The sequence below is a fragment of the Manihot esculenta genome, chromosome 15 (assembly GCF_001659605.2).
Source record: "Manihot esculenta cultivar AM560-2 chromosome 15, M.esculenta_v8, whole genome shotgun sequence".
Taxonomy (NCBI): Eukaryota; Viridiplantae; Streptophyta; class Magnoliopsida; order Malpighiales; family Euphorbiaceae; genus Manihot; species Manihot esculenta.
Genome location: NC_035175.2, coordinates 4,311,566 through 4,339,555, shown reverse-complemented (window position 1 = coordinate 4,339,555; position 27,990 = coordinate 4,311,566). Strand labels below are relative to the sequence as shown.

Here is a 27,990-nt window from a genome sequence, read left to right as displayed (position 1 = left end):
TCTTGATGAGCAGGTTGGGGCGATAATCAACCCAGGCTAAGAGTAACACGGGCTGGGCGTGCTCGAGCAGATTTGACGCGGAATTATAAAAGGCCCCAAATTATTCATCAGTTACCAAACACATTGCTTGCTGTCACTTGTAAAAGGCCCCAAATTATTCCTTTGTCTCGTGCCGCTTTGCAATGCACTAGAAAAGCCTGGGAAAGGGTTTAACGCAGGGTTTATTCAAAATCTGCAGGTCCAAATCGTCAACTAATCCAATTCCAGAAGAGATTTTACCATGGCGACACCTTCGCATGCTCACGCCGTCAAGTCACTGAACAAATCGCCCGGTCGCCGGCGCTTCGTTGTATGCTTTTCCTTCTTATAAATTATAAAACATGCATGAATATGCATATATTATGTTTGGCAGTAATCCTTTATACATAATTACTTGAATTGATTTGCTATGTCCAGTTCAAGACTTTCTCTCAGAGAATAGAAGACGTCGAGATTGATGTCTATCGAAGCCTTGATAAAATTAAGCTTGAGCCATCTGAGGGGTCTTCTTTTTTCCGGGATTATCTCGTGGAATGGAGGGTACGCTTTTCTCAATAATATATTTGTTTACTTGGTTGTTGGGATCTTTTAGCTATGGAAACTGTAGTTCGTTGATTTCGCAAGTTATCTAATCTGGAGCAAAGTATTATTGGTGGAAACCTTTTCGCTGTGTTATTTGCTTGACTGGATGGTTTGAATGTTAGTAACTTTATTGTGGCTGCCAAAGCCAAATTGTTGGAGATTGGGAGGGATATTTTTTAACCTAAATCATTGTATTTCATGTTGTGGGCGGTTGGGATAGCTATGGTTTCCATAGAAGTAATAATGTCAAGCCCAAACGCTAGTGTTGAGAATCTAATTCAATCAACGTCTTACGAAAATTAAAATTGAATTTCAATTTTGAGTTTCAGTTATAATTGAGTAACAAACCCCAATAAATGTAAATTAGTTTGACTTGAAAATGAAAAATCTCTGGACAAACTGTTAGAAAATATTAGTGGCAAAGTTAAGGAAGCCAAGGGTTTGCTTTTCACTAAAAGTTCTAGAAATTATAATTCCATATGATAAAAAAAATGAGACAATTGGCTTTTCTGTTTAGAAGTCAATTTTTGGTGTCCTAGCTGCCAAAATTGAATTTTTGTGAGAAAATTGATACCAAGGATGTCTTGTCACTGCATCACATGCATTTGCTCAAAAAAGTTTCCAGTTCATTATTATTTGCAGGCGGAAATAGAGTTTGATGGTGATGCTTTATGCATGGTGTTCTGTTAGGACTTGGCTTTTGAAGAGCCAAATGATGTCTTGACCATTATTTGAGATATTTGGCCGAAAGGTTTAAAAAAATTCTGCAAGAAAGAAAAATTGTTGTGGAAAATTAAGTTTAAAGAAGAAAGCTTCAGCCCCTGCAATTTGACTGTAGTTGATATGTTCTTAGTTTCATTGCTTCTGGAAACTTCTTATGTTATGGTTGTGCCATTCTTTGCTGCTAAGGGGGCTGGTAGAGGGTGATGTTTTTAATATTGGCATATTGAATTTAATCACACTAATTCCCTTTTTCTGCATGGTTTTTTTTTTTTTTTTTTTCATTTTTTGGAGTTGGATCTACTTTAACATAATTGATATTATGTTTTCTGCTTGGGCTGCAATTGCAAATTATAAAGGGCAAGCACTAAGCACACAGTTTTAAGTTGGACTCTGAGCACCTGCTGATTGCTGAATACGTCCGGTATCTAGTTTCATCATCCTCATGATTTTTCTGGTGTCAAATACAGGAGTTGAATACTGCAGAGGACTTCATCTCATTTTATGAGAAGATGATGCCCTTCGTACAGACATTACCTTTAGTGCTATTACACAAAGAATCAATTTTGTCAGAACTTCTTTCTAGATTGCAAATGAAAGCTCGACTATCGCTTGAGCCCATTCTCTGGTACATGGTTCTTTAATGCTTAGCATATCTTTTTCTTTGGCGTAAACTTTATTATTGCTTGTGTTTCTACTTACTCATTGTTTGCGATTTAGTTTATTCAGATTTGATAATATGTGGTGGCACTATTTTCTTCATATGAGCAATTAGTGGTTTTGAATGTAACCAACAAATTGATGGTGTGGCGTTAAACATGCTTCAGGAATCAGGATATTAGGAAAAATCTCAGTTTTTGTTTGTTTGTTGCTTAAAGTCCTTATCAGTGTCCTTCTGGCTTCCTTTAAAACCATAATCTCTGTTCCTTCTTGCAGGGAAAATAATGTTGTCATCTTGGATGTGATTACTTAATTATTTGATAGCATTGTTAAATAAACATCTTAGTTTTTGTTGAAATAGGACGGTTTCTTTGCATTTGTTTCAATTTTCTGAGTATGAAGATTTGAGACTAGTTGTTTAGCTTCTACTCAATGGACTGGCAAATTCTTTTATTTATTGCTTTTCATTTATTTTTTGATGGATGTCTCACTCGTCATGATTGATCTTCTCTTACATGTTTGTAAATTATTTCCTTTTACCCAATTAATTTTTAGGGTCTGAATTCTACATTATTTTCTGCATCTGTATATTGCAACTTATGTAGTTTGTTTCTTTTCTGCATCTGTATATTGCAACTTATTTAGTTTGTTTCTTTTCTGCAGGTTAATTGCAGGTCTATCTAGAGATCTGTTGGAGGATTTTATCCCGTGAGTTCTTATTTATTTATTTCTCTTGGTGGATGTCATTGAATTTCATTTCCTCTAAAATATTCCATTCTCTTTTCGACTCATAAAGATAGAATCATTTTCCCTCTTCTTCTGTCTCAAATTATAGGTCACTCTCTCTTTTAAAATGATATTTTTAATTTATTAATATGCCCTTATGTCATCTAATATGCAAATAATTTAGTAATATGAATCCTTTTATTTCTAATGGAGCAATTTGAGTAGAGGATATATTTGGAATAATAATTATATTTTGACTATATCACGTGCATTTTCTTAACTATATGAAAATAGAAGTAGGCTTACCTTTATAGGTAGAGGAATTATATTGGATTATTGTGCTCTACAATAAACTTTTTTTTATAAATACTTGAAGGACTTCTTTTAATTGTATGTATTTTTTGATGAAGTAGGAAAGTTGGGGGAATAGGATGGCTTAGGTAAAGTAATGAGAAAAAAATTTACTGGCGGTAAATATTTCAGAAGGTATAGCCCTGAACCGAGTTGAGAGAAGGAAAAATATTTGTATAACTGCTCGGGCTAGTTTGGGATTAAGATATAGTTTAGTTGATATTTTACTATTTGTGATTTAATTTGTGGAGAGAACAGTCATCTCTTTTAAATGGTTTTATTGCACGAGTGTATGTATTAGTGGAAAAAGTTGTCATCAAGTGAGGAAGAGAAGTTTAAGTTGGCAAACTGTTATTAGTTGAATCCTTTGTTGAACATAAGGGAAAATATGAGAAGAAAGTGATTTTCCCTCGCCTTTTTTTTGGGGTGGGGGGTGGGGGAGAAGAGAAAATAGCCAAGGAAAGATGATGAGGATAATTTTGCTTTGGGCCCATATGATTTGAATCTCTCCAATTTGGGAAGAAAATGGTAAATGAGTGGAGAGAAAATAAATGCGAGTATCCTTGCCTTTATTTTCCTCACACCCAGTTATGCACTAGTGTAGTTCTCTCATGCAATTATAAGTCAAAAGAGTAAAGCAGGGAATCTTTAAGAGCTCAATACAGGAGATGGTTACAAATAAGAGGGCTGGCTTAAACTTTTTGTGGAATTTAGAAGTATAACTTGGATTTATTTGTCGTTTTTTTCTCTTCCCACTAAAGACTAGTAAACCCAATTGTTAAACCCCATATCGGTTGTGGAAAGGGGTAATGTGCCCCTTATATGGGCCATAGGCACTCCTCTCCCTTGAGCTAGCTTTTGGGGTGAGTTAGGCCTGTCCCAAATTTAACATGGTATCAGAGCCTCCCCATCCGATGTTGGGCGCCCTATAAATGTGCCACGCACCATAAATGTGCCACGCACCAGTAAAAATTCTGGGCGTGAGGGGGTGTGTTGAATCCCACATCGGTTGTGGAAAGGGGTAATGTGCCCCTTATATGGGTCATAGGCACTCCTCCCCCTTGAGCTAGCTTTTGGGGTGAGTTAGGCCTGGCCCAAATTTAACACCAATGAATGCACTGTATATATGAATTATATCAAGATGGTATCACAAATACGTACCTGTTAAGATAAATAAATGAAATCAATACTTTATGTAATCAAGAAATGTGCAGTAAATGCGATGAATGTGTACTAAAATAATTGTGTTTTAGATGTCCAAAAGTAACTCATTGCATGGTGTTCCAGATTTCCATTTTCAGTAATCAGTATAATGCTAATGCATGTAATGTGTTTTCAAAATGAATTATGATCAGTTCACTGCACGCATACTTTTATCTTCAGCACGTACTCTCTTCAAATATGCATTTTAGCATGAAAATAAACCTGTTCAAGGATGTAAAGCAAACTGAATAATTATGCATGGCCTTACTGAAATCCAACTAAGCTCATGTTCCACTAATAATTGAAAGAGAAAAAAAAGGAAAAATTGATGCTTAAGAGGATTAAAAAAGGGATACTTTGTGAGGTTCACATCTCCACCTGGATATTGTAATTGTATTGGAAACCAGTCCTACTGGTCTCCGAATTTCAGTACAAAAATGGAGTAGTTCTGCTAATTGTCTAATGAAACCAATGTGAATATAGCTATTGAACAGACTACTGTGAGCAATTTGCTTTTCCATAAAAAAGGTACAGTGGAAAGACTAGTAATCAAGGAAATCATTTTTGGTTCTACGTAATGTAAAGCAAGTCATTCAAAGTAACATAAGAGTTAAGCAAGTTATCTTGAAGTCTTCTTCTTTTCTACACATGTTTGTTCATGATGCATCTAGTGATTAGGTTGTATTGGGTGGGTTGCTTCTTCTACCAGCCATTTTATGAATGCTTGTCTTAAGAGGAGTTCTGGAAATATTCTAGATGTAAGCAAGTATGCAAGTCGTTTTTTGTGCTCATCTGTCATACTGTCTGTGACTCTATGCTTGGTCAACTCTTATATCTTTTTCCTGTCTCCTCTTTCTACGTCCAACTATCTTGTTTCCGCTTTCTATGTGCTCACAGTAAGGAAAAAGAAGTTTTGTGCTCATGTTCCTCATAGTTTGTTTAAAATTTTTTTTCACTCTGTTCTCCTTTCTTGAGTTCTTGGTAGGTCAAAAGAGGGATTTTGATTGTATTCTTCATATTTCTGTTTAAATTGTTATGGTCGCCATTTGTGTGTATAATAGGATGCAGATTCCAAGTTTTGGAGAGACTATTGTTATGAAAGCTATTCTATGTGAATGTTTCCATTTAAATTATTATGTTTGTTATTTGTGTGTATAATAGGATGCAGATTCCATGTTTTGGAGAGACTATTGTTATGAAAGCTGTTCTATGTGAATGTTGTGGTGTTGCTGCTTATTAATTTCTTAATTTTGGGATTTGCCAGCTTTTTGCCTAGGATTGTTGATTCATTCTACTCTCTTCTCAAAAGTGGTGCTGATAGGGAGCCAGAGACCATTGAGCAGGTATAATTATGGTTTCCGTGAAGTTGTTAATTTGTGGATGCCACGTTTTACATTTATCTGTTTTAATACTTGTATGAACTCAAAGCTTGTCCTCTTTTTGCAGGTTTTTAAATCATGGTCTCATATTTTGATGTATTTGCAAAAATATCTTGTGAAGGATGTTATACATGTGCTCAAGTAAGTATGACATGGTAATTTTGATGACTTCATATTTTGTTGAATCAGCTTCCAGAATCTTCTGTCATTTTGTTAGTTGGATAATGAAACAATTTGTGCTTCTCATTTGGCAAAATTTTTGTTTGATATGTTATATTTTAATTCCTAGATTCAACTCAGTATTATGTTTGGGCTATTCAATGTTTTTCCACTTAAAATGCCCTTAAGTTAAAAAGGGGATATTACTTGTTGTCTTGGAACAGCAAAGGGTAGGTGGTCTGGAACTTGTACCCTAGTGGCTATGAATTTTGGATGACACCCGACACCTTGTCTCAAATTAATTGATTTCTTAAAATTGAAATTGTAGAACTTCTTTTATAGTGGAATTGAAAACACATTTCATAAAAGCCTGTTTAATTTGTTACAAACACCATGGAAGTTTTATAATGATTTCTAATGTGAATATATGCTGGAAAGGAACTTAAGTGATTCTGAAGTACAATGTTGAAGACATTAGGATGGAGATAGAGAGAGTAAATACTCTTAAAGATCTTTTCCTATGTCCATTTTAAGAGAGAAACTATGTGTCTATGATGTAGCCAAAGTAAAAGAAATCCAGAAGCTGTTTTTATTTGTTCTATTTTTTTTTCTTTTATGAGATTATTCTTCCAGTTTTCCCTGAATGGGTCTTCTTCTTCTTCATCTTCTCCTATTTTCTCTTGTGTCTTTAGTGAGGTTGGGTTTGATTGCTGAATGATGGTTCTACAATGATGCTTTTGTGTTTCAACTAGTTGAAGCTGGGTTACTACACATGCTGAGGGATGATGTAGTTGTGTTCAATAATTTTTGAATATGTGCATGTGCAAACGCCAGCCTTTTTACATTTATTCATTCACTGACTGATGGATCTTTTTCCCCCCTTCATAATATATACATTAGTGATTGTAACTAAGCTTAATTCCAAAATAGTTGGGTTTGTCTGTACAGATCTTTTTTTCATATTGCACATCAATATTCAAAATTGTAAATCTATTCATTACTATTTCTTTCCACATTATTTTAGCTCTACTTTTTCTCCTCTTGCTCCTTCATATATGTATTTACTTTTTGTTGAAGGGTGACAACAAAGTTAAGGTACTACCCGGAGTGGTACATACAAGAATTTATGGCGGACGCAACATCATTCTTGCTAAGAAATGCTCCTAAAGAGCAACTTAAAAGAGGTATGATCATACTGTGGGTTGTCTGTTTCATTCGCTCTATCTATTTGCATTAGCTGGCCTTGACAGGATTGGGGGGGGGGGGAGAGGGTATCCTATCTTGCAGGTTAAGATAAAAAATATGTTTATTGTGTTCAATGTGATAACATGCATGAATTCATTGCTCCACATGCTATAACATATTTTGTTTTATTAGGTCCATTTCATTTATTTGTAATTGGTATGCTTTATGTATTTTGGCATGGATATTCAATAAAGCTTGAAATGTCAGTACTCAGCAATTTTTGGCATTGTGAATTTTGATCAATCTTTATTGATCTCAAAGGGTAATCTCATTATTTCCTTATTAAATTATGCTATTGCTTTTGATCTTGCGTGAGTATTAGTGGGGAAGGAAATGGATTTAAATCGCTGTCATGGCTGCGTTAATAGCAGGTAATGGAGATAGGCATATGATGGCAACAGCTTATCTTCATGCAATTTGTTTTTTTTTTTGAAAAAATTGTTATGAAATAAATAGATATTTAAGGATAATGATAAGCATAAATACATCAAATAAAGGTATCATATCTACCAATTTCAGATATTATTAGTACTAATCAGTTTAAAATTTCATCAATTTTCTTGTTTATCTTTATCTTCTACATGACTATAAGTGATTATGTAATTGCTTTGTCTATTCGTAAGAGGTGCTTTAAGATTTATTCGTGCAAAAGGTATATTCACATCACATATCAAAATCTAGGAAGAAATTTGATTGAAGAGAAGTATTTATTTTGGTCTCTGATGGTGTTTTGCTTATTCTCAAATTCTTCTTGGCTCATGTGGTTCAAATTTTATTTTATGCGCTAGTAACTGATGTGTGCCTTCAATTGCAGGCATTAGAAAGATTGTGTTTGAAGCAGTGAAAAAACCGTTGTCTTCTCGAAAATCTGGAGTCATTGCTTTACTTTATCATATCATCAAAGGACCTTCATCAAAATTTCATTCAAGAGCTGGTTGGGTATTGCAGCTATTGACAGAAAATTCTATGTTCAATATTGGTGATAAGTTCAATGGAGGCAAGTTTTTTTCTAAGATTAGTTTTGTTATTAACTTCTACAGTTCCATTTCCATCCTGCTGCTTTGCATTCTTTGTTCCTGTGGTATGTTTAGCCAATTGTTCCTCCACTTTGATCCTTTTATCCTATAAATCTGGTACTTCTTGATTTATTTTGTCAGTGTTCCGGAGAAATATTTGTTTTCGTACTCGAAACAATATTTTGAGTAATAATTATAGTTTTTTTACCTTATTTATTTATTTGGAAAATCAGTGCGCATGTCTTTTTCCTTCTGCGCTGTCATGCCTAGGATAAAAAATAAAGCAAATTAGGTAACAAATATTTTTTACTCAACTTAATTATTCTAAGTTGAGCATGCTACTGTTGGTTGATATTCCTTTTAGTAGGCCAAAAATTTGAGTGTTTTCTCATATCTAAATTTGGTGAAGTATGTTCACACTGAGACCTGCAATGCATTTTCCCCTTCAACTCTTTTTTTTGTGGCTTTTATTAGTATGCATTTATTGGATTACTAAATTTTTTGGTTGGATGCTTCTTCCCTCAAGTGTGATTATATATGGGAGTTGGATATTTTTGTGTGATTATGCTTTTCTCTCTTTTTCAGATGTGGACACAGTTATTGAAGTTCTCACTGCCACCTTTAAAAGATTATGTGAGAATTTAGGACAGGAGGAGTTAAATTTGATGTGGAATTGCTTATACCAGAGGGTAGATGACTCTGTTAATGATGGAGACTTCCAGCATCTAAGTTGCCTTCTAACACTGCTTGTATCAATTGTCCAGATCAATAATGGGATGAAAGTTTCTGGTGAGTTTGGTTGCATTACTCCTTTGAAGTTCTTTGTTGTTTGGACTCACATCACCATTTCATTTTATTCTATAGAAAAAGGAAATTACTAGAAAGGTGGGGAGTTTCTTTATGGATACCAGCAAAATGGATTTAATGCTTCCATGTCATACAGATTACCAGCCAATGATTGAATGCGTAAGGTCACTTGTTCAGAAGTTCATTGTCCCTTCTAGCATAGTGGTGGGAGAAGACAATTCTGAAATTGTTGATAAGATACTGCAGTTAATGCTTTGCATCCTTGATGGGCTCAAAAGTTCCAATGATATGTCTTCTATCTCTAGCTGTTTATTGCAGTGGGCTCCAGTTTTTGCATTGAGAAACTCAAGGTATTGCATCCTGTGAAATAGTTTGGTATTTTGGTGGCATTTTCTTTCTATTTTCTGCTCTTCTTCATTCTGACAGATTTGGTTGGGTTTTTAGTGTTTTAACATTTATTAGGGAACTTCTGGAAAAGGATCCGTACATATTACATGAATCCAGAGTTAATATTTTAAGGTAGCGATTGTGGTTTGGTCATGGTTCAAATAATTTTGGGATTTTAAGATGTTCACAGAAGTTTGCAATTGGCAGACAAGTTAACCTTTTTCTTTTGTATTTTCAGCGCAATGAATGATTTAATAGATACTGCACAGGAGGAGGTTGTATATCTGATTTGTTCATTCTGTGAGAGACTGCAAAACGATTCTCTAGTTTCTAGATTCTTAGATGGAGCATCTGCAGATGGTCTTTCAAGAATTCGCTGTTTTTTACAGGGGGCCATCTGCTCCTGGATTGGGGTGATCAATGATATTACTTGTGGTAATCCATTATCTACCACAATTGATGAGGGCAGGTTGGCTCTGTTCTGGGGAGTCATCCGTTGCTATCCTCATATGATGGATATCCGAGAAAGATCCATCCGAGAAAGTTCATCCTTGCTAATGGATTTGATAGATGCACTTAATTGTCTTTTGATGATTGAATCTGGTGAGTTTTGAATACAAGTGCAGTTTGCAAACCTGTCTACCTCTTGCTGGGTTAATATATCTTCAAGAATGATGTGCGACATGAAATGGCTTCAATTAGCATTTCTTTTTAGGATAAACTTTATTGTTTTATATTCTTTGACTGAGACTGTTGTTAATTTTAAATCCTCTGGAGATAGCTTCTGCATAGGTTGTTGATCAAGTTGGCATTCATTTTGGCTGTTTCTTCCTAAACAAATATAAGCTTAGTTATTTGACAGAGATGAATTTTGTATCTTGGTAGCAAGCTAACTGAGTTAGTGTATTGTCCTAAAGATGGTTGAACAGTCGAAGTGGTTCTGTATTTATATGTTTGTACCATTATCTAGAAGGCTTTTGTTTTATCATAAGTAAGCATTTGCTTTTCCTTTTCATACCCCAGAAAATTTTGCTGGTGTTCCTAAACGTACTTGGCAAAGCCTGTTGGGTGCTGCTCTAAGTTCCTGTTACAAAGGTAGCAATATACATGGGCTAGAAGAAACAAGCAAAATTTTGCGTGTTGCAGAAACCTGCAATTCATCCTTCCATGTGTTATCCGCTGTTGCTGATTATTTGGACCATGTGTATGGGTAGGATAACCTTTCTGATATTGATGTAGTGAGCTTGTTTCTTTTTATTGCTAATTTTCACCATAAGTTTGCTTGAAAACTGTTTCCTTGTAACTTGCTATTATAACCTTTCTGATATTGATGTAGTGAGCTTGTTTCTTTTTATTGCTAATTTTCACCATAAGTTTGCTTGAAAACTGTTTCCTTGTAACTTGCTATTATGATTAATGTAATAGGTCGATGATGGAGGCAGACAATCACTGCAGATCTGATCATCCTAAGTTTGAAACAAATAGGGCTGTGGATGCATTAGGCATTTTTGCTGATAACTTGTGCAACTCAGATAAGGCAATTCGTGTTGCAACCCTAAGAATTTTGTGCCACTATGTATGTCTTGAATGTAAAAAATCTACCAATGATGAGCGGCCTGAGAAGATAATGAAAACAGAAGGTTATCAGACTCACCCTGCAGAAGATCATGGGTCTTGTGGTGTTGATGTATGTATACTTACTTTGACGGCGTGTTACAACTTCTGTCGTTTTCTATAATTATTCTAATTAAGTAATGGTTGTTTCCCTTTGACAAACCAGGTTCTTCAGCTGCTTCTCTCCATTGAAGCAACTCCTCTTTCAATTTCTACCAGCAGGAAAGTTATCCTGTTAATATCTAAAATACAGATGGCCATCTCTGCTGGAAGATTATCTGAAACTTATATACCCATAATTTTGAGTGGAATAATTGGGATCTTCTATAACCGTTTCAGTTATCTATGGAATCCTGCATCCGAGTGCCTTGCAGTTCTGATTGGGGAAAATGTTGCACTTGTATGGGACAAATTTGTTCATTATTTTGAAAGTTGCTTATCTACATTTCAGTCATGTCATAATAAGCCTGATGAACAAAATGCTGAATTGCCTTACAATTCATGTGGTATGTAACGTTGTTTTTATTTTTTTGTAATTGTATTGATGATTGCATGGCTTCTTTCCTTTCATGTCATATGATGTGCCAGGTTAGCATGTTTATCTGGTCAGTTTTTGTTGGTTATTTTCTAGAATTGATACTCCATTCTGTTGGGCCAAAAAAGGGGGAAAATTGGGATTGTGGGTTCTTGTGTACCTCATCTGTGTCTGCTTTATAGCTGGCTTGTATGTTTAACTGTACTCTGTTTTTGTTGTCCAGACCTGGTTAAGTGTTTTACTTCGTTTGCTGCTCCTACATCTGATAGCACACCCTATGCAACTGTTCTGTCCTCATTGCTTCAGTCTTTACAAAAAATTCCTTCTGTTGCTGAATCTCGTTCTCGACAAATCGTACCGCTGTTCTTGAAGTTTTTGGGCTACAACAATGAACATCTTCTCAGGTAGCTTCTTGCCTTTTTGCTGCTGATGGTTTCTGCAAGCGTCTTTGCTTTTACCTTCCAGTTGATTTATGTTTTAAATTGTAATCGCAGTGTGGGATCATTCAATTCAGATGCTTGCAAAGGCAAGGAATGGAGGGGTGTCCTCAAGGAATGGTTAAACCTGTTTAAACTTATGCGGAATCCTAGGGCCTTCTATAGGAGCCAGTCTTTAAAAGATGTTCTGTTAATCAGGTTGTTACAGTTGTGGGAGATTACGTATCATTGTACATAATTCTTTTTAGGGTATTAGTTGTTTCATAGCTTTCAAAACTACTAATTGATTTTATTTTGGTGTTTTTACTAGGCTCATGGATGAAAATGATGCTGAAATCCAGATGAGGGTTCTTGACTGCCTCTTTACTTGGAAAGATGATTTTTTACTGCCATATGAACACCATCTGAGAAACTTGATCAGTTCAAAAGCTTTGAGAGAAGAACTAACAACGTGGAGTCTGAACAGAGAATCTCTTCTCATCGAAGAAGGGCACAGAGCTAGTCTTGTGCCTCTAATTATCCTTATTCTGGTACCAAAAGTGAGAAAAATGAAGATACTTGCCTCTAGGAAGGTATGCTAGAGTCTTTCCTTTTAGTTTTCCTCTCATATGTTGATTGTGAGTTTGTGATCGTCACTGTCTAATAAAGAACAAACATGTGGGTGGGGAAGAGGGAAGATTTCCTCCAGGCAAAATGATGATACTGCTGCTTAGATGTTGCATACCTGTTAAAAACCCTTTTACATTTTAAGTTCTGCTATTGAGCCCTTCAACTTAAGGTGTGTGATATTGAAAATATCACTACAGGCTCTTACCTACAAGCTTGAGCTTTTGGCTGAGTGGTTTTTTGATATGGTATCTCAGTCTCTCAGATCAGTAGGTTCAAAGTTCTGAATTCTTTACTTTTTTCTATCTCTTGCACACTTAAAAAAACAAATGTTCTTTTGTTGAACAAATCGTAAATATCCTATTCCTCTGCCTCAACATTTAGAGGGATTTTGCTATTGGGTCTTGCATGTTGCCTCTATATATATGCAAATTATACCTGTTTATGTTAAAACCTGTTTTCTTAATAGCAAAACCAAAAAGTTTTGAGGTTTCAATAAAATAGAACTTCAATGAAAAGGCTTAATGTAAGAAACTAAGAACATGAGAAGTTCAGGGGCTATTTGATACCTTTGCCTTTATATTTCTGAATGTTATCTACTTTCTTTCTTGTGTTAGCATACAAGCTTTACCTACTTTTACTTACTAAATATTATCCACTTCTTATTAGCATACAAGTGTACATCATCGGAAGGCAGTTCTTCGATTCATAGCTCAACTTGATGTCAATGAGATTCCTCTTTTTTTTGCATTATTAATAAAGCCCTTGCATAATATTTCAAAGGAAGCTGATGGTACCCCAAATATATTTTGGACATTATCTAAAAATTCTTTGGATGGATTTCAACCATCAAATATTTTGAAGTATTTCACCTTGGAAAATATCATGGCACTATCTTGGAAGAAGAAATATGGTTTTCTGCATGTCATTGAAGACATCCTCCGAAGTTTTGATGAATCACATATCAGACCTTTTCTCGATCTGCTCATGGGTTGTGTTGTTCGAGTGCTGCAAAGTTGCATGTCAAGTATTGAAACTGCAAAGGGCGGTGGATCCTCTATGGAAAGTCATTCTGATGTCGGCCTTGGATTGCATAATGATGACAGTACTGCTGTAAATCAAGTGCTGGTAATGTTTTGATATGCTGATTATATTGAACCTTGTTAGCACTAAATCTTTTTGTTCGTGATCCTCACAACTGCGAGTTCTCATTCCAGCTTTGTGCCATACATAAAGTGCATCTGTAGGCCAATAGTGCTTCTGTTATTATAGTCGGTACTTTGTGAAGAGGAGAAAAAATTCTGTCATTCATAAATTAAAGTAGTAGTTGTTGGCATTTAGTTGCATTTATTGTTGGCATTCAGTTGCATTTACTGAATATGACCATCTCGTAACAAAAATCTTTTGCTTTATTCAGACCAGCTCATCACTGAAGCAGTTGAAGGATTTGAGGTCTTTGTGTCTGAAAATTGTGTCGCTTGTTATTAACAAGTACAGTGATCATGACTTTGATTGCGAATTCTGGGATATGTTCTTTGCATCTGTAAAACCTTTAATTGACAGTTTCAAGCAGGAGGGTGCTAGTAGTGAGAAACCAAGTTCACTGTTTTCATGCTTTCTGGCTATGAGTAGCAGTCGCTGCCTTGTACCACTTTTGTCTAGGGAAAAGAATCTGGTTTCTGATATTTTCTCAATTCTAACTGTCACTACTGCTTCTAAGGCTATTATATCTTGCGTTCTTAAGTTCATTGAGCATCTTCTAGATCTCAATGAAGAGTTGGATGATGAAGACAATTCAGTTAAGAACGTTCTACTTCCAAACTTTGACAAACTTATCAGTAGCTTGCACCGTCTCTTTCAGGGCGATACTGCAAACAAGAGGTATTAATGGTTTACTCAATGATATGCTTGCACTTCACTCTTAATTTTGTTTTGGTTGTATTTTTGGAACTTATATTTATTTGAATTAAATGTGTCTTTGCTTGCCTTGCACTTGACATATGGTAGAATAAAGAATGCATGTGTATTTTTCTAAGAAAAACATTTTGATGTTTGTTGCAAAGATAATAGAGACATTCTTTTGCCATCCCAAGGTAATTTTTCATTAGTTCTGCTATTAGGATTCCTCTTCTTGCTTTACTTTCTGCTACTTCATTTGTTCCATAACCTTCATGATTTTTAATATCCTTCAATCCTTTGGTGAATCTTTTCCGGAGATACAACACGAGCTCAATTGTATTGTCATGGTTAACTTAATTGGTCAGAATTTTACTTTGGTTGAGGGTTGTTTGCCTCATGGTTGCCCTTTTGTGTTTTCTTAATATTCATAGCAACGGTTACAAGGTTACAGGAGGTGGTGTAAGATTTCAAGCAGTTTTGGTGGGGGCTGGTAAGAGGAATCATTTAGTCAGTTGGGTGCAGTTGTCAGCCTGAGTTCTGAGGTATTCAGGTCTTGTTACTTCGTGTCTGAAGATGTTGCACGACTAAGGAAGTGATTTAGCCTATTTGATGTAGCCAGCCAACTCAAACCCTTTACTAGCATTAATTAGGTTGTAGAGTAGGTTAGGGAATATTGATAGGATAGAACAAAAGGTTCAACCAAAGCAAAGAGGCTAGGGCGGTCATCTTCTTTCCATGGTTGGTCTTGGTTCTGCAATATCACACCCAACAACTGGGTTTGTCATAGGCTTGTGGGGTTTTCATCTGATTGTCTCTTGTGACACCAATAATGGGATTGAAGGTTGTTATTTTGTTTCTCCTCCTTGTAGTCCAAATTCCAAATATTTTAGGTCAGTTACATGAAAGAGAAACCTTCTGCATACTGCTGGCAGACTCACTCCCAATTGTAATTTATGCAAAATTCTTCTGGCAACTGGATCTTGCTTTCTGAATGTGATATTCCTCTCTCTCTCTCTCTCTCTCTCCCTTTTCCGTGTGTGTGCCTGTGCTTTTTTTTTTTTTTTTTTGGGGGGGGGGTGGTTAAATGGGGCAACAAAAATGAATTTGAGGGCCTGGATTCTGATGTATTACACTTGGGATTGATTTGAGCTTTATAGCTGCTTGAGGCCTCAACTTAAAGGTTGATTATGGTCCTTATCGATATAGGTTTTTGTTGTTAAGTTTGTAGGATTAGTAAATTTAGATTCTTAAACTCTCTTTTACCTGTGTTACACCAGGAAACTGGCCAGCTATCTTGGGGAGACACATACTAGAATTTTCAAATTGTTGTCCAAGTATATACAAGATCAATTACAGTCAAGGAAGTTTTTGGATATCTTACTCCCATTGTTAGCAACAAGACATGAAGATTCTGGTGAGACTGTTTCTAATTTACATATGGATACTGTTCAGCTTCTACCTAGGAGTGCTATAATTTTATTATGTTTGTGCAGGTGTCTTTGTTGAATGCTTGCAAATCATTCGATACATAATACCAGTGTTAGGAAATGAATGTACAACCAAAATTCTGAATGCTGTCTCTCCACATCTTATTTCTGTTGAGCTGGATATGCGGTTGAACATCTGTGATCTGCTTTCTGCTCTCGCTAAAGTTGATCCTTCTGTACTTGTTGTGGTAGTACTTGCTCGTCTTTTATTTGCATATGGATATTTGGTAAAAGTTTCACGGTTTCTGATTTTTTCTTCACGGGATAATCTTTTGTTTAATGTTGGCTTAAATGCAGGCAAAACTTCTTCAAGAGTTGAATGCAACCTCTGCAGTGGAAATGACTGGCCTTGATTATGACACCATAATCAGCGCATATGAAAAGATAGATGTTGATTTGTTCTATACCATCCAAGAGGATCATGCATTAGTTCTCTTGTCACATTGTGTGTATGATATGTCATCGGAAGAATTAATTCTAAGGAATAGTGCTTACAGATCATTGCTTACTTTTGTTGAATTTTGTGCCTTAATTCTTGATGGAGAGGTTGAGAGTCAATACAAAAGCCATCAAGTGATCCCAACAGGTGGCAATTATTGTTGGACAAAAGCATGTGTTCAGCGCATAATAAACAAGTTCCTTTTGAAGCATATGGGGAACACAATGAAGGAGGGAGGTGCAGTTAGGAAGGTATGAACATAACCCTCCTGTAGGATAGAATTGTATGATGTTGTTTGGCCATCAAATCAATTGAATAACTGGTGTAGTGTAAGAATTATTAAAGTTTTTATCAAATATTTTACTTTACCATCCAAAAGTCGTCCAGTTTGCCAAAGCTCATGTGGCCAGTAATATTGTTCCTGGTATTTGCATAGATTTTTTACTTTACCGTTCATAATTGGTTGGCATGGTTTCAGGAATGGATTGAGTTATTACGAGATATGGTGTTGAAACTTCCAGGGATGGAGAATCTCAATTCCTTCAAAGTACTGTGCTCTGAGGATGCTGAGCAAGATTTTTTCAACAATATTATTCATTTGCAGGTTTAGTTTTGTGCTTGAATCTGAAAAATCCCCTTACATCTTACTAGATACAATTTAAGTTGGCATGTCTTATATTGATCAAGATATTCCTCCTTTTTGAGGATTTTGTTGGCTAATGAATTTCCATTGTTTGTTTTTATTGTTTATTGCTCATAAAAGAACTTAAGCAGTGTGCTTGGCAACAGAAGTTCCCTTACACTTTCCTTATGTTTTTGCAGAAGCATAGGAGGGCGAGGGCAGTTTTACGCTTCAGTAATGTTATCAGGCAAAAGAAGATGTCAGAGGTATTTTTTTTCCATGTTGTGTTTAAGCGTTTTGCATGTAACTGCAACTCACTGTGCTACTGTAATTTCCAGGATACCATGAATAAGGTGTTTGTTCCATTCTTGTTTGGTATGTTGTTTGATGTACAATGTGGAAAGGGAGAACATATCAGAACTGCATGCATTGAAGCTCTCGCTTCAATATCTGCTCAGATGGAATGGAAGGCATATTATACCTTATTGATTAGATGCTTTCGGGAAATGAAGTCAAATGTGGACAAGCAGAAAATTGTAGTGCGGCTGATTTGCTCTATATTGGACCAGTTCCATTTTTCACAAAACTGTTCCTGTCAAGAAAACAAAGACTCTGCAGATAGCATTTTAGGCTCTACTGCAACTGAAACAGGTTCCTTAATTACACTCCAGAAATGTGGTGGTGGTTCTTCAGCTACACTGCTTAAATGTACTTCCTCTGTCATAAACCCTGAAATACAGTCATGTCTTCAAAAAACTGTGTTCCCAAAGATGCAAAAATTACTGGATTCTGATTCTGATAAGGTGAATGTCAATATCAATGTGGCTGCACTGAAAGTACTGAAGTTGCTTCCAGTGGACATAATGGACTCACAACTTCCAAGTATCATTCATCGCATTGCAAACAATTTAAAGAGTCGTATGGAAAGCATCCGTGATGAAGCTAGGTTTGCTTTGGTTGCTTGTTTGAAGGAACTTGGGCTGGAATATCTGCAATTTGTAGTTGGGATTTTGCGAGCTACCTTGAAGCGAGGATTTGAGCTCCATGTTTTGGGGTATACTCTTCATTTTATTTTGTTGAAACTTCTTTCAAATCCAATATTTGGAAAGTTGGATTATTGTTTGGAAGATCTCCTTAATGTGGTGGAGAATGATATCCTTGGAGATGTTTCTGAGGAGAAAGAAGTAGAAAAAATTGCTTCTAAAATGAAAGAAACTAGGAAGCTGAAGTCCTTTGAAACCTTGAAGATAATATCCCAAAACATAACATTCAAAACCCATGGCTTGAAACTTCTTTTGCCAGTTAAAGCTCATTTGCAGAAGCATCTGACGCCCAAAGTGAAAACCAAGTTGGAGAATATGTTAAATCACATAGCAGCTGGTATTGAAAGTAATCCATTAGTTGAGCAGACTGATTTATTTGTTTTTATATATGGGTTTATTGAAGATGGGATCAATAGTGAAGATGGTCAAGGTGAGAATTCTTCTGGTGCAGAAGCGACACTTGCCAACAAATTTGATAGGAATGGAAAAAGAATTTCTGCTGGCAAAGTTATTGGAACTAAGTCAGTGTGCTCGCATCTGATTACTGTTTTTGCTCTTGGGCTATTCCACAATCGATTGAAGAGTCTGAAATTCGATAAAAGCAATGAAGAACTTCTATCAATGTTGGATCCCTTTGTTAAACTGCTTGGTGACTGCTTGAGTTCTAGGTACGAGGACATTTTGTCTACTTCACTTAAATGCCTTACTCCACTTGTAAGACTACCTCTGCCATCCCTTGCATCTCAGTCTGATAAAATAAAGGTGACACTACTGGGTATTTCTCAGAATTCTGTGAACAACAATTCTCTGATGCAGTCATGTCTAAAAATGTTAACTGTGCTTTTGCGAAGTACTAATATTACTCTTTCCTCGGATCAACTGCATCAGCTAATTCAGTGTCCACTATTTATTGATCTTGAGCGGAATCCCTCTTTTGTTGCCCTCTCACTTCTAAAAGCAGTTGTGAATCGCAAGCTGGTTGTTCCTGAGATCTATGATATTATGATTCGCATTGCAGAGTTGATGGTAACAAGCCAAGTGGATTCAATTCGGAAAAAATGCAGTCAAATTATATTACAATTTTTACTAGATTATCATCTTTCTGGAACATATTTACAACAACATTTTGATTTTCTGCTGAGAAATTTGAGGTATGAACTGACGTTCAACACATTTTTGTTTGATTTCTCTGTCTCACCATTTCCCGAATATATTAACTTGCTATTCTTGCAGCTATGAATATTCAACTGGAAGAGAATCTGTACTTGAAATGCTCCATGCGATAATTGTCAAATTTCCCAGGAACTTTCTGGATAAACATGCACAAACACTGTTTATCCATTTGGTGCAATGTTTGGTTAATGACCGTGACAATAAAGTTCGTTCCATGACCGGTGTAGTTTTAAAGCTTCTGATTGGACGTGCAAGTCCTCATCTACTAGATTCCATGCTTGATTTTAGTTTATCTTGGTATACGGATGAAAAAAGGCGGCAAGTTCAGAGCACTGGTGCACAGGTAAAATTTTTGAATTACCTAATAGATCATTAGGCCTTAAATGCATGTTCCTATGTAGGAACTTTAGGAAAGTATATCTCTAGTCTTTACACCGCTACAACATCCATGTTGTCCTTTGTCTGCAAGGAGGCTATGGATGGTATAAGCCAGTCGACGGACCTCCTATGATGTGAGGATTTATTATCCAATGTGCTTCTGAGGAACATATCTCATAATGTTGGCTTAATGTGGCATTCTTGAGTATAATGGATAAGATACTGCTGCAAGGGGCCTAATTGGAGTTCTTGATGTCTTGTTTTTTCTTTATTCAACTTAGCAATTTCACATTTATATTTGTGTTTCTTGACGTTTTCTCTTTTCCAATTCTAGATGGCCTGAAGTGATCAAACTATCTGCTTATTAGGTTTGGATTCTTGATGTTCATATGTTCCATTTTCTAATGGTCTCCCAACTTTTTATGAGCAGGTCATGGGACTATTGGTTGAGGTCATGAATAATAGCTTTTATAAGCACATCAATAGTATATTGCCTGTGAGCAAAACCATTTTGCAGGCTGCTGCCAATGTTGTCAGCGAGAGTCCAACGCTAGATCATGAAACTGTTCCTCTCTGGAAAGAAGCATATTATTCATTAGTTCTGTTGGAGAAGATCCTACATCATTTTCATGATCTCAGCTTTGAAAGGGATCTTGAGGTATAGGTTATCCAATTTTTACTATCATTAGAATACAAATGTACTCATTAAATACAAAGCATACTTTCTAGGACATCTAGTCAATAGGATCCCAAGTGCCTAAGTTAATTTGAAGCTACTCATTTTCAAATTATATCGTTGTAGCTTATAAATCTCATTGTTTACTTCAAAAAAAATTATTATGATTTATTCCATAGCAATTCTCTTATTAAACCCATAAATTCTGTCATTTTTTAGTTATGTTGAGGCCATCATAGCTCTCTTATAATTAAATTGCTACTGCTCGTGCTAGCTTTTATAGATTGGAATCTTTGCTTTTCCTACTATTTCCACTATTGTCATAAATGTGACTATAAATATAACGGTTACTACACGCACAATAATAACCATCATTGCAGAATTGGGAGCAAAGTTGACTGTCAAATGTAACTTAATCGGTTATCCATGTACAGCTATGTATATTATTGATGAGTAGTGGGATACTGGGATTACAAACTGGTGTGAAGATGTTATTTTAGTTTGTGCTTAGTTTGCAGGTTTTTATTACTTACATGAGGAGAGGAGAGAAGTATGCAATAGATAACATTAGATGAAGTAATTTCAATTATTCGAGTCACCGGCAGCTCAGCTATGTGCTTGCTCTCTCTCTCTTCCCCGTCCCCCCCTAATTCTTTTTCTTTTTTTTTTTCCCCCAGGATATATGGGAGGCAGTATGTGAATTGCTCTTGCATCCGCATCCATGGTTACGCAACATATCAAGTCGCCTTGTGGCTTTTTACTATGCTACTGTGACTAAGGCCAGCAAAGAGAGTAATGAAAAAGCACTGGGAACTTTTTTCCTTATGAGGCCACATAGGCTTTTTATGGTAGCTGTTTCTCTTTGCTGCCAGCTAAAAACACAAGTCGTTGATGACACTGTTGAAAGTCTGATCACCCAGAATCTTGTCTTTACAATTTCTGCTATTCATTCTCTGATGGGAAAAGCAGAATCTGTGGATCCTTCTACATTCTGGTCTGCGCTTGAACAGCACGAACAGGGTCTACTTCTTAAAGCATTTCAGTTGCTTGATTCAAGAAAAGGAAGAGAAATCTTTTTGAAAGTTCTCTCTGGTGTCCGTGACCAAGATGATGGGGACTGTTGTCATAATCTCCAATACTTGCTCCTCTCTAATTTGATTAAAAAAATGGGAAAAATTGCTCTACAAATGGAGGCTACTCAGGTTGTTTCATCTGATTCCTGTGCTTGCCTAGAATATTTATGAATATTTCTTTTCCCTTGGTTTACCTTTTTGTACTTGTTATTGAGGAATTTTTTCCTGCTTAACAATTGTTGTCTAATGTTAAACTTTGCATGCAGATGAGGATCATCTTCAATACTTTTGGAAAGATTTCTTCACAAATAAAACAGGATGAGTTACAGAAGCATGCATTTGACATGCTGTTACCCTTGTATAAAGTTTGTGAAGGATTTGCTGGGAAAGTTGTCACTGGTCAGTTTGCTCTTCCTCTGTGCCTCTCCATTTCTAGGCATGAAGATGAATAGCACTGCTTTTGATTTGTTTTCTTCTCTTTGGTTTGAACCTTACCTGGCTTTTTGACGCACTAAAAGCTAGCTGAAGGTTTTAACCAAAAAACCTAACCGGACCATTCAGTTTCAGTTATGGATTAAAAAGTTCAGGTTTCCAGCTTGGTTGATTTAGTGAAAAAAGCAAAAAATAGAATAACTAAACTGACTGAAGTCTGTATGAGCTATCAGTTTGATTCAGTTTTTATGTACTTAGGTTTAGTTGCCATTATTTTAGATTTCCGTTTTTCAAATAGTTTGTTTCAGTTTAATTTGAGACCAAAATAACTGATTTCATAGTCCTATTGGGAAGTGAATTATCATGACCTCGTGATTTTGTGTGCTTTGTAATCTGATCATTATGCATTTTGAAATGCTGCTACCATTGTGGAAAGTTTGTGAAGGATTTGACATTATGTGCCTGTAATCATGCGAGTTGGGTCTTCTTTCCCCTTTTTTTGTATCTCTGCTATTTTTATTGGGAACTGTCCATGTGAGTTATTATTAGCTGAAGTTAGTAGGATCTAAGTTGGAGGAGATCAGCGACATCAAATTTCCAGCAGAATGCATTCTCTAATCTTTGGGCTGTCATTCATCTATCATTATAATCACATCACGTCTATTGAAATAGCTTCATTCAATTTTCTATCCAATTTACTTTCTTTCACGTACAATTAACTGTTGACATGAATTGTTTGGCATGTATTTCAGATGAACTGAGACAGCTAGCACACGAGGTTTGTGGAAGTGTGCGGAGTGCTCTTGGTATCCAAAATTTTGTACAGCTTTATAGTGATATAAGGAGAAATATGAAGGCAAGGAGAGAGAAGCGGAAGCGAGAGGAAAAGGTCATGGCTGTTGTTAATCCAGTGCGTAATGCTAGGAGGAAATTGAGGATTGCAGCAAAGCATCGTGCCCACAAGAAAAGGAAGATAATGACGATGAAAATGGGAAGATGGATGCATTGAAATACTAAGAAATGTTATTCTCCCATTTTTCAATTAAAACTAGCTGCTTCCAACTTCTTTTGGGAGTGCATTTTTCATCGAGTCTTGGCATATTAGGCTTTTGTCGAGCTACCTAAAATTGTATAGTAGGTAAAAATAGGTTTTCAGCATCTTCCTAATTGTAAGTATGGCATTCTAAATTACCTAGTGTTTTTAGAAAATTTCAGATGCAATTGCAATGAACAAGTGATACATCCTGTCCACAAAATTGGGTCCGGAATCTAAATTGATAGAGGAATGAGGTCATTTTTACCTTGTCAAATCCTATAGATTGTCTTTTTTCCGCCAAAATCCTCTACTCAGTTCTGTTGAATTAGAAGGCGTAATGCTGGCTGGAAATCAAATCTTTCAACGAAAACCAGAATCTTTCCTTGTACAAACTGACATGTATTCATTCTTAGGAAACAAATGCGTATAAATGTTTATATTTATTTATTGAAAATATTTATTTTCATTACAACATAATTAGATTGGAATATGTCCGACTGCAAAATAACTAATATTTAGTTCACCTATCGAAATTCTCTAATTTGATTTCATCTTGGTCACCGATATTTTAAATCTTAGATCTTATCCTTAATCAGGATTTGTTGATGGCTTTCCTCTATTTTCATTTGTTGGGCTTTTTTAATATATAAATTGTGCTTTTTTTTAAATAAAAAAAAACAATTGATTAGATTTTGAGATTCATTTTTTTTAAAAAATTTTTTGTCAAATATTTCACCATTGTTGGACTGTAACGGTCCAGTTGCACAAATAGATCAATAATAAGACATGTCACTTAAATTGTAATAAAGTACTTTTAAATTTGATTAAATTATCGATTATCTAATCTAATTATTTCATCTCTTGCTTATTTTCTTTCCATTATTTTACGATTGAAACAATTTTTTTTAAAAAAAAATAGAAAGATAAACTTTAAATTTATCGATTATTAATTTTATTTTAATATAATAAACTTTAAATTTAATAATTTCTATTTCTATTTTACATAAAATATTTAATTTTAGATTTAGTTATTTCTAATTTGAAAAGTAAGACTAAGTCTTTTTTTGTCAATTATTTTATTTGTAATTATTTTTATGTAATAAAATATCACTAATTTTTGCAAAGTTTTTTATTTTTATTAAAAATATTAATATTTATTTATTCTAGTATTTCATTTTAATAGTATTATAATTAAAAATACTATGTTAAAATTAATTTAAAATAATTAAATAGTATTATTAGAAAATAAATTTTATATAAATTTAATTTATCAAATAAATGTTAATTGCTAAAGATTATTTGAAAAAAAATTTCATAGGGTATGATATGATATACTTCTGTGTGAAATTATAGATAGGATGGAATAACAAATTTTAGATAACATAGATCGGGTATTTTTTACATCCGATCCAACTGAATTATAATAGAATGAGTTTGGCTAGTTATAATTGAGTTTGTAACGGATTTAAATTTAAAAATATAATATTTGGATTCGAATCGGATTTGGATTATATGCATAGAATACTTATTATTTCGACCCGTTTATATAAATAATTAATTTAATATAAAAAATATATTTTATAATAATATTTATAAAATTTTTTATATTTTTATTTAAAAAATTTATATTAAATTTTTTAAAAAAATATTAAATTTTTTAAATAAAAATTATTAATAAAAAATATTTTTTATATAAATTATTAATTAAAATATATAAAATTAAACAGATTTAATTTTATTTATATTAATAATAATTAAATTTAAAAATAATTTAAATTAATTTTTAATTGAGTTCAAAAGAGATTCAGATATTAATAATATAAATTATGTGCATGTTCGGATAATTTAATTTTTACTCAATTTCTTGGGATTTTAATTAAATGGCATTGTTTATTTAATAAACATTTTTCTTTTAAAGAGTTCAAAATAAGTGAGTAATACATTATTCTTTTTATTTATTTGTTTACTGTTTTTTCATGGTAATTAATAAATTATTTAACCACTTAAATCATAACAAAATACTTTTTAATTTGATTAAATTATTCTTTATTTCATCTAATTATTTCAACTTTAATAATTCTCCTTATTCTAACTTTGCTAATTATATTTTTATTTTCTTATTTAATTTTCATTTTCTACATTTTGAAATTTTCAATAATGGTTCTATATAAAATTTATTAATATTTTTATTTTTTTAATTAAAAATAAACAATTTAAATAAGATTTTTATTAAAAAATATTTTGAGGGCACCATTTTTTATAAAATATATTTTCCACATAAGATATCTTTTAAATACAAATATTTTTCATAAATAAATTAAAAAAATTGATACACACCTATACAAAAAGAAATTGAAACCTTATTGAAATAATCATAAACTATGACATGTATCCTCATCTGCAGACAGAATGGGATCACAAAAGCACATGATTACTTCCTTTCACACTACGTTTACACAACTATAAAATCCTATAGTAATTGTTCATTTCGCACCTTTTGTAAAACCCACAACAGAGTTTATAAAAGTTTTTCATCTTTAAAAAGAAGAGAAAGCTTATAAAAATTCTTCCCCTTTGAAAGATGTTCTTCCATCGTCGCCTTCTTCAAGGTGGAGCTCCTCCATATGGCTCATCAGCGCCACCAGCTAACCATGGAATTTTAAATCTACATATTGGAAATATGGGATTAATACTGTGCAAGCTGTGCGTGATTTTAGCAAATAAATCAAAAAATGGAAATGAAAACGAAGGAGAAGAGAACACAGATACACAGTTAACTATGGTTGTAAACTGCTCCATCTTCTAGCCTTGGTAAGTCTTTTTTTTTTTTTTTTTTGTGATTATTTATCATTTTAACTACAAGTGAGCTTTCTTTTGTGTAGAGAAAAGCTGTGGAATTTGGCTGATGAAGAGACAGATTATTTGTATATAAATAGGAAAAATATGTCTAAATACAATGTAACAATACTTGTAGTCATGTAAATTTATATACAAGTAAAGATAGTATTGCAACAGAATGACAAGTAAAGTTTGCTTAGCAAAATTATTTAGTTTCAATAGTATTATATAACTTGTAGAATAAACAAATCACCAATATGAAACTGAAGACCAATTCTACTGAACGCATAATTCTGATAAGAAGACTTAAAACTATATGATCAGATATTGATGCTGATGGAGCATAGACAAACAAGATCAAGCTGACAACAGAGAATCTTAAATATGCATCCAAAAAATTTACATAATGAATTTCTCTTTTTGTTTCTCCATGATTATCATAGAGTTGGTTATGAAATGGTTTCTTTACCAATATGGCATTTATAGTGATTTATATGAAAATTTTAATTTTTTTTTTCTTTAATGGGAGATCATATTTTCAATTACAGCATTAATATTTTCTTTCTGCCAAATAATACAAACTTCATAATCAAGATTGAATCTTCAAGATTGTTTCCAATCTTGAAATTAATTTCTGGCAATACATATATATGCATTATTTCTTTTTAATTTAAAGATTCCCTAGTAGTAGGATGTAAATTGTTACTCGCAAAAATTAAACTATTCAAATTCGAATATAATATCTGTACCGATCTCCAATTAAAAATTAATTTAAATTATCAAAATGTATTTAAAACCCGATTATTATTATCTAAATAAAATCTAAATTCATTTAATTTTATATATTTTAATTAATAATTTATATAAAAATATTTTTCATTAATAATTTTTATTTAAAAAATATAATTTTTTTTAAATAGAAAAAAATAATATTTTTAAAAAATATTTAATTTTTAATTTTTAAATAAAAATATATAAAAAAAATTTATAAATATTATTATAAATATATTTTTTATATTAAATTAATTATTTATATAAACGAATTTCAATAATAAATACTCTCTATCTAATATCCGAAATCGGAACGAGTATTATTTTTTAAATTTGAATATATTCTAATCTAAATTATAATATGAAATCAGATACCAAAAACACCTAAACACCTAATTCGTTGCCATTCCAATACCGTGACAAGACATCATTATCATCATTTAATTTCATTAACTAAAATGAAAGATAATTGGACAAGGAGAAACCATGGCATATATTTAATTAATAAGCTAATTATAACAATTAATTTTAATGATTCAATTTTAAATTTATTATTTTGGGTTTAATTTTTATAAAAATATCAATATTTATTTATTTTAGTATTTCATTTTAATAGTATTAAAATTTTAATTATTATAATTGAAAATACTATGGTAAAATTAATTTAAAATAATTAAATAATATTATTATAAAATAGAATTTATATAAATTTAATTCATCAAATAAACGTTAATTTCTAAAAATTATTTGGGACAAAAATTTTATCAGTAAATATTTAAAAATTATAATAAAAATTTAATTTAATAAAATATTAATATAATTTCTCATAATTTTAATTTAAGTAAAACACTATTATAATTATCTAATTAGATTAAAAATTATAAATAAAAATAAAATAACTTATAATTTTTATATTTGAGGAGAAGTGTTTTTGAGAATGTCAATTTACTCATTACTTAATTTACAATTTAATTAATTTATATATTTATTATTAACTTTCATATATAATATAATATTAACAAGTATTTATATTATTAAAAATTTAACTTTCATATCTTTAATTTATTTTTATATTTATAAAATAAATAATTTATCCATTCATCATTTCATTAAAATCATTTTATTCTCTCAATTTTAATTTTTTTATATCTTTCATTATAAAATATTATAAATATTATAATAAAATATAAAAATTTTATTTATGTAATCATATTCATACTTTTTATTTAATTAAGTCATTAAATATATAATTATTTTGAAAAGTATTACAAAATTATAACACAAATGTAAAATAAATAGTGTATTAATAATTAACTTTATATTAATATGATAAAATTTTAAAATCAATAATTTTTATTTCTATTTCACATAAAATTATTAATTTTAAATTTAGTCGTTTATAATGTAAAAAGTATGCTTAATTTTTATTATTAATTATTTTACTTTATATTATAAAATATCAGTGTTTGCAAAGCTCCACTTTTATTAGAAAATATTAATAATTATTTATTTTAATATTTCATTTTAATAGTATTAAATTTTAATTATTATAAATAAAAACTAATATATTTAAATCATTTCAAAATAATAAAATAAAAGTATTAAAAAATAAATTTTATATAAAATTATTTTATTGAATAAAAAGTTTATTGTTACA

At 32.8% G+C, this 27,990-nt stretch overlaps 1 protein-coding gene across 1 annotated transcript; it reads left to right on the top strand.

Moving 5' to 3' along the window:
• The first annotated feature begins 113 nt into the window (after nucleotides 1-113).
• Nucleotides 114-22,998, top strand: LOC110602107 (U3 small nucleolar RNA-associated protein 20). The gene is made up of 31 exons (XM_021739530.2): nucleotides 114-349; nucleotides 457-579; nucleotides 1,812-1,969; nucleotides 2,665-2,709; nucleotides 5,546-5,624; nucleotides 5,728-5,801; nucleotides 6,897-7,003; nucleotides 7,879-8,061; nucleotides 8,666-8,869; nucleotides 9,024-9,237; nucleotides 9,332-9,406; nucleotides 9,513-9,877; nucleotides 10,298-10,484; nucleotides 10,700-10,961; nucleotides 11,055-11,394; nucleotides 11,647-11,827; nucleotides 11,918-12,058; nucleotides 12,171-12,432; nucleotides 13,136-13,594; nucleotides 13,884-14,347; nucleotides 15,643-15,779; nucleotides 15,859-16,040; nucleotides 16,150-16,542; nucleotides 16,770-16,895; nucleotides 17,114-17,179; nucleotides 17,252-19,107; nucleotides 19,190-19,472; nucleotides 19,938-20,165; nucleotides 20,861-21,385; nucleotides 21,523-21,655; nucleotides 22,441-22,998. The coding sequence occupies exons 1-31, from the start codon at nucleotides 281-283 to the stop codon at nucleotides 22,695-22,697; spliced, it is 8,178 nt and encodes a 2,725-aa protein (XP_021595222.1). The 5' UTR covers nucleotides 114-280; the 3' UTR covers nucleotides 22,698-22,998.
• The last annotated feature ends 4,992 nt before the right edge of the window (nucleotides 22,999-27,990 follow it).

Coding starts and splice junctions, on each gene's coding strand:
- LOC110602107 (XM_021739530.2), top strand. CDS start 281: ATGGCGACACCTTCGCATGCTCACGCCGTCAAGTCACTGAACAAATCG. Junction 1,970..2,664: donor TCGCTTGAGCCCATTCTCTG/GTACATGGTTCT, acceptor TCTTTTCTGCAG/GTTAATTGCAGGTCTATCTA. Junction 9,878..10,297: donor TCTTTTGATGATTGAATCTG/GTGAGTTTTGAA, acceptor TTCATACCCCAG/AAAATTTTGCTGGTGTTCCT.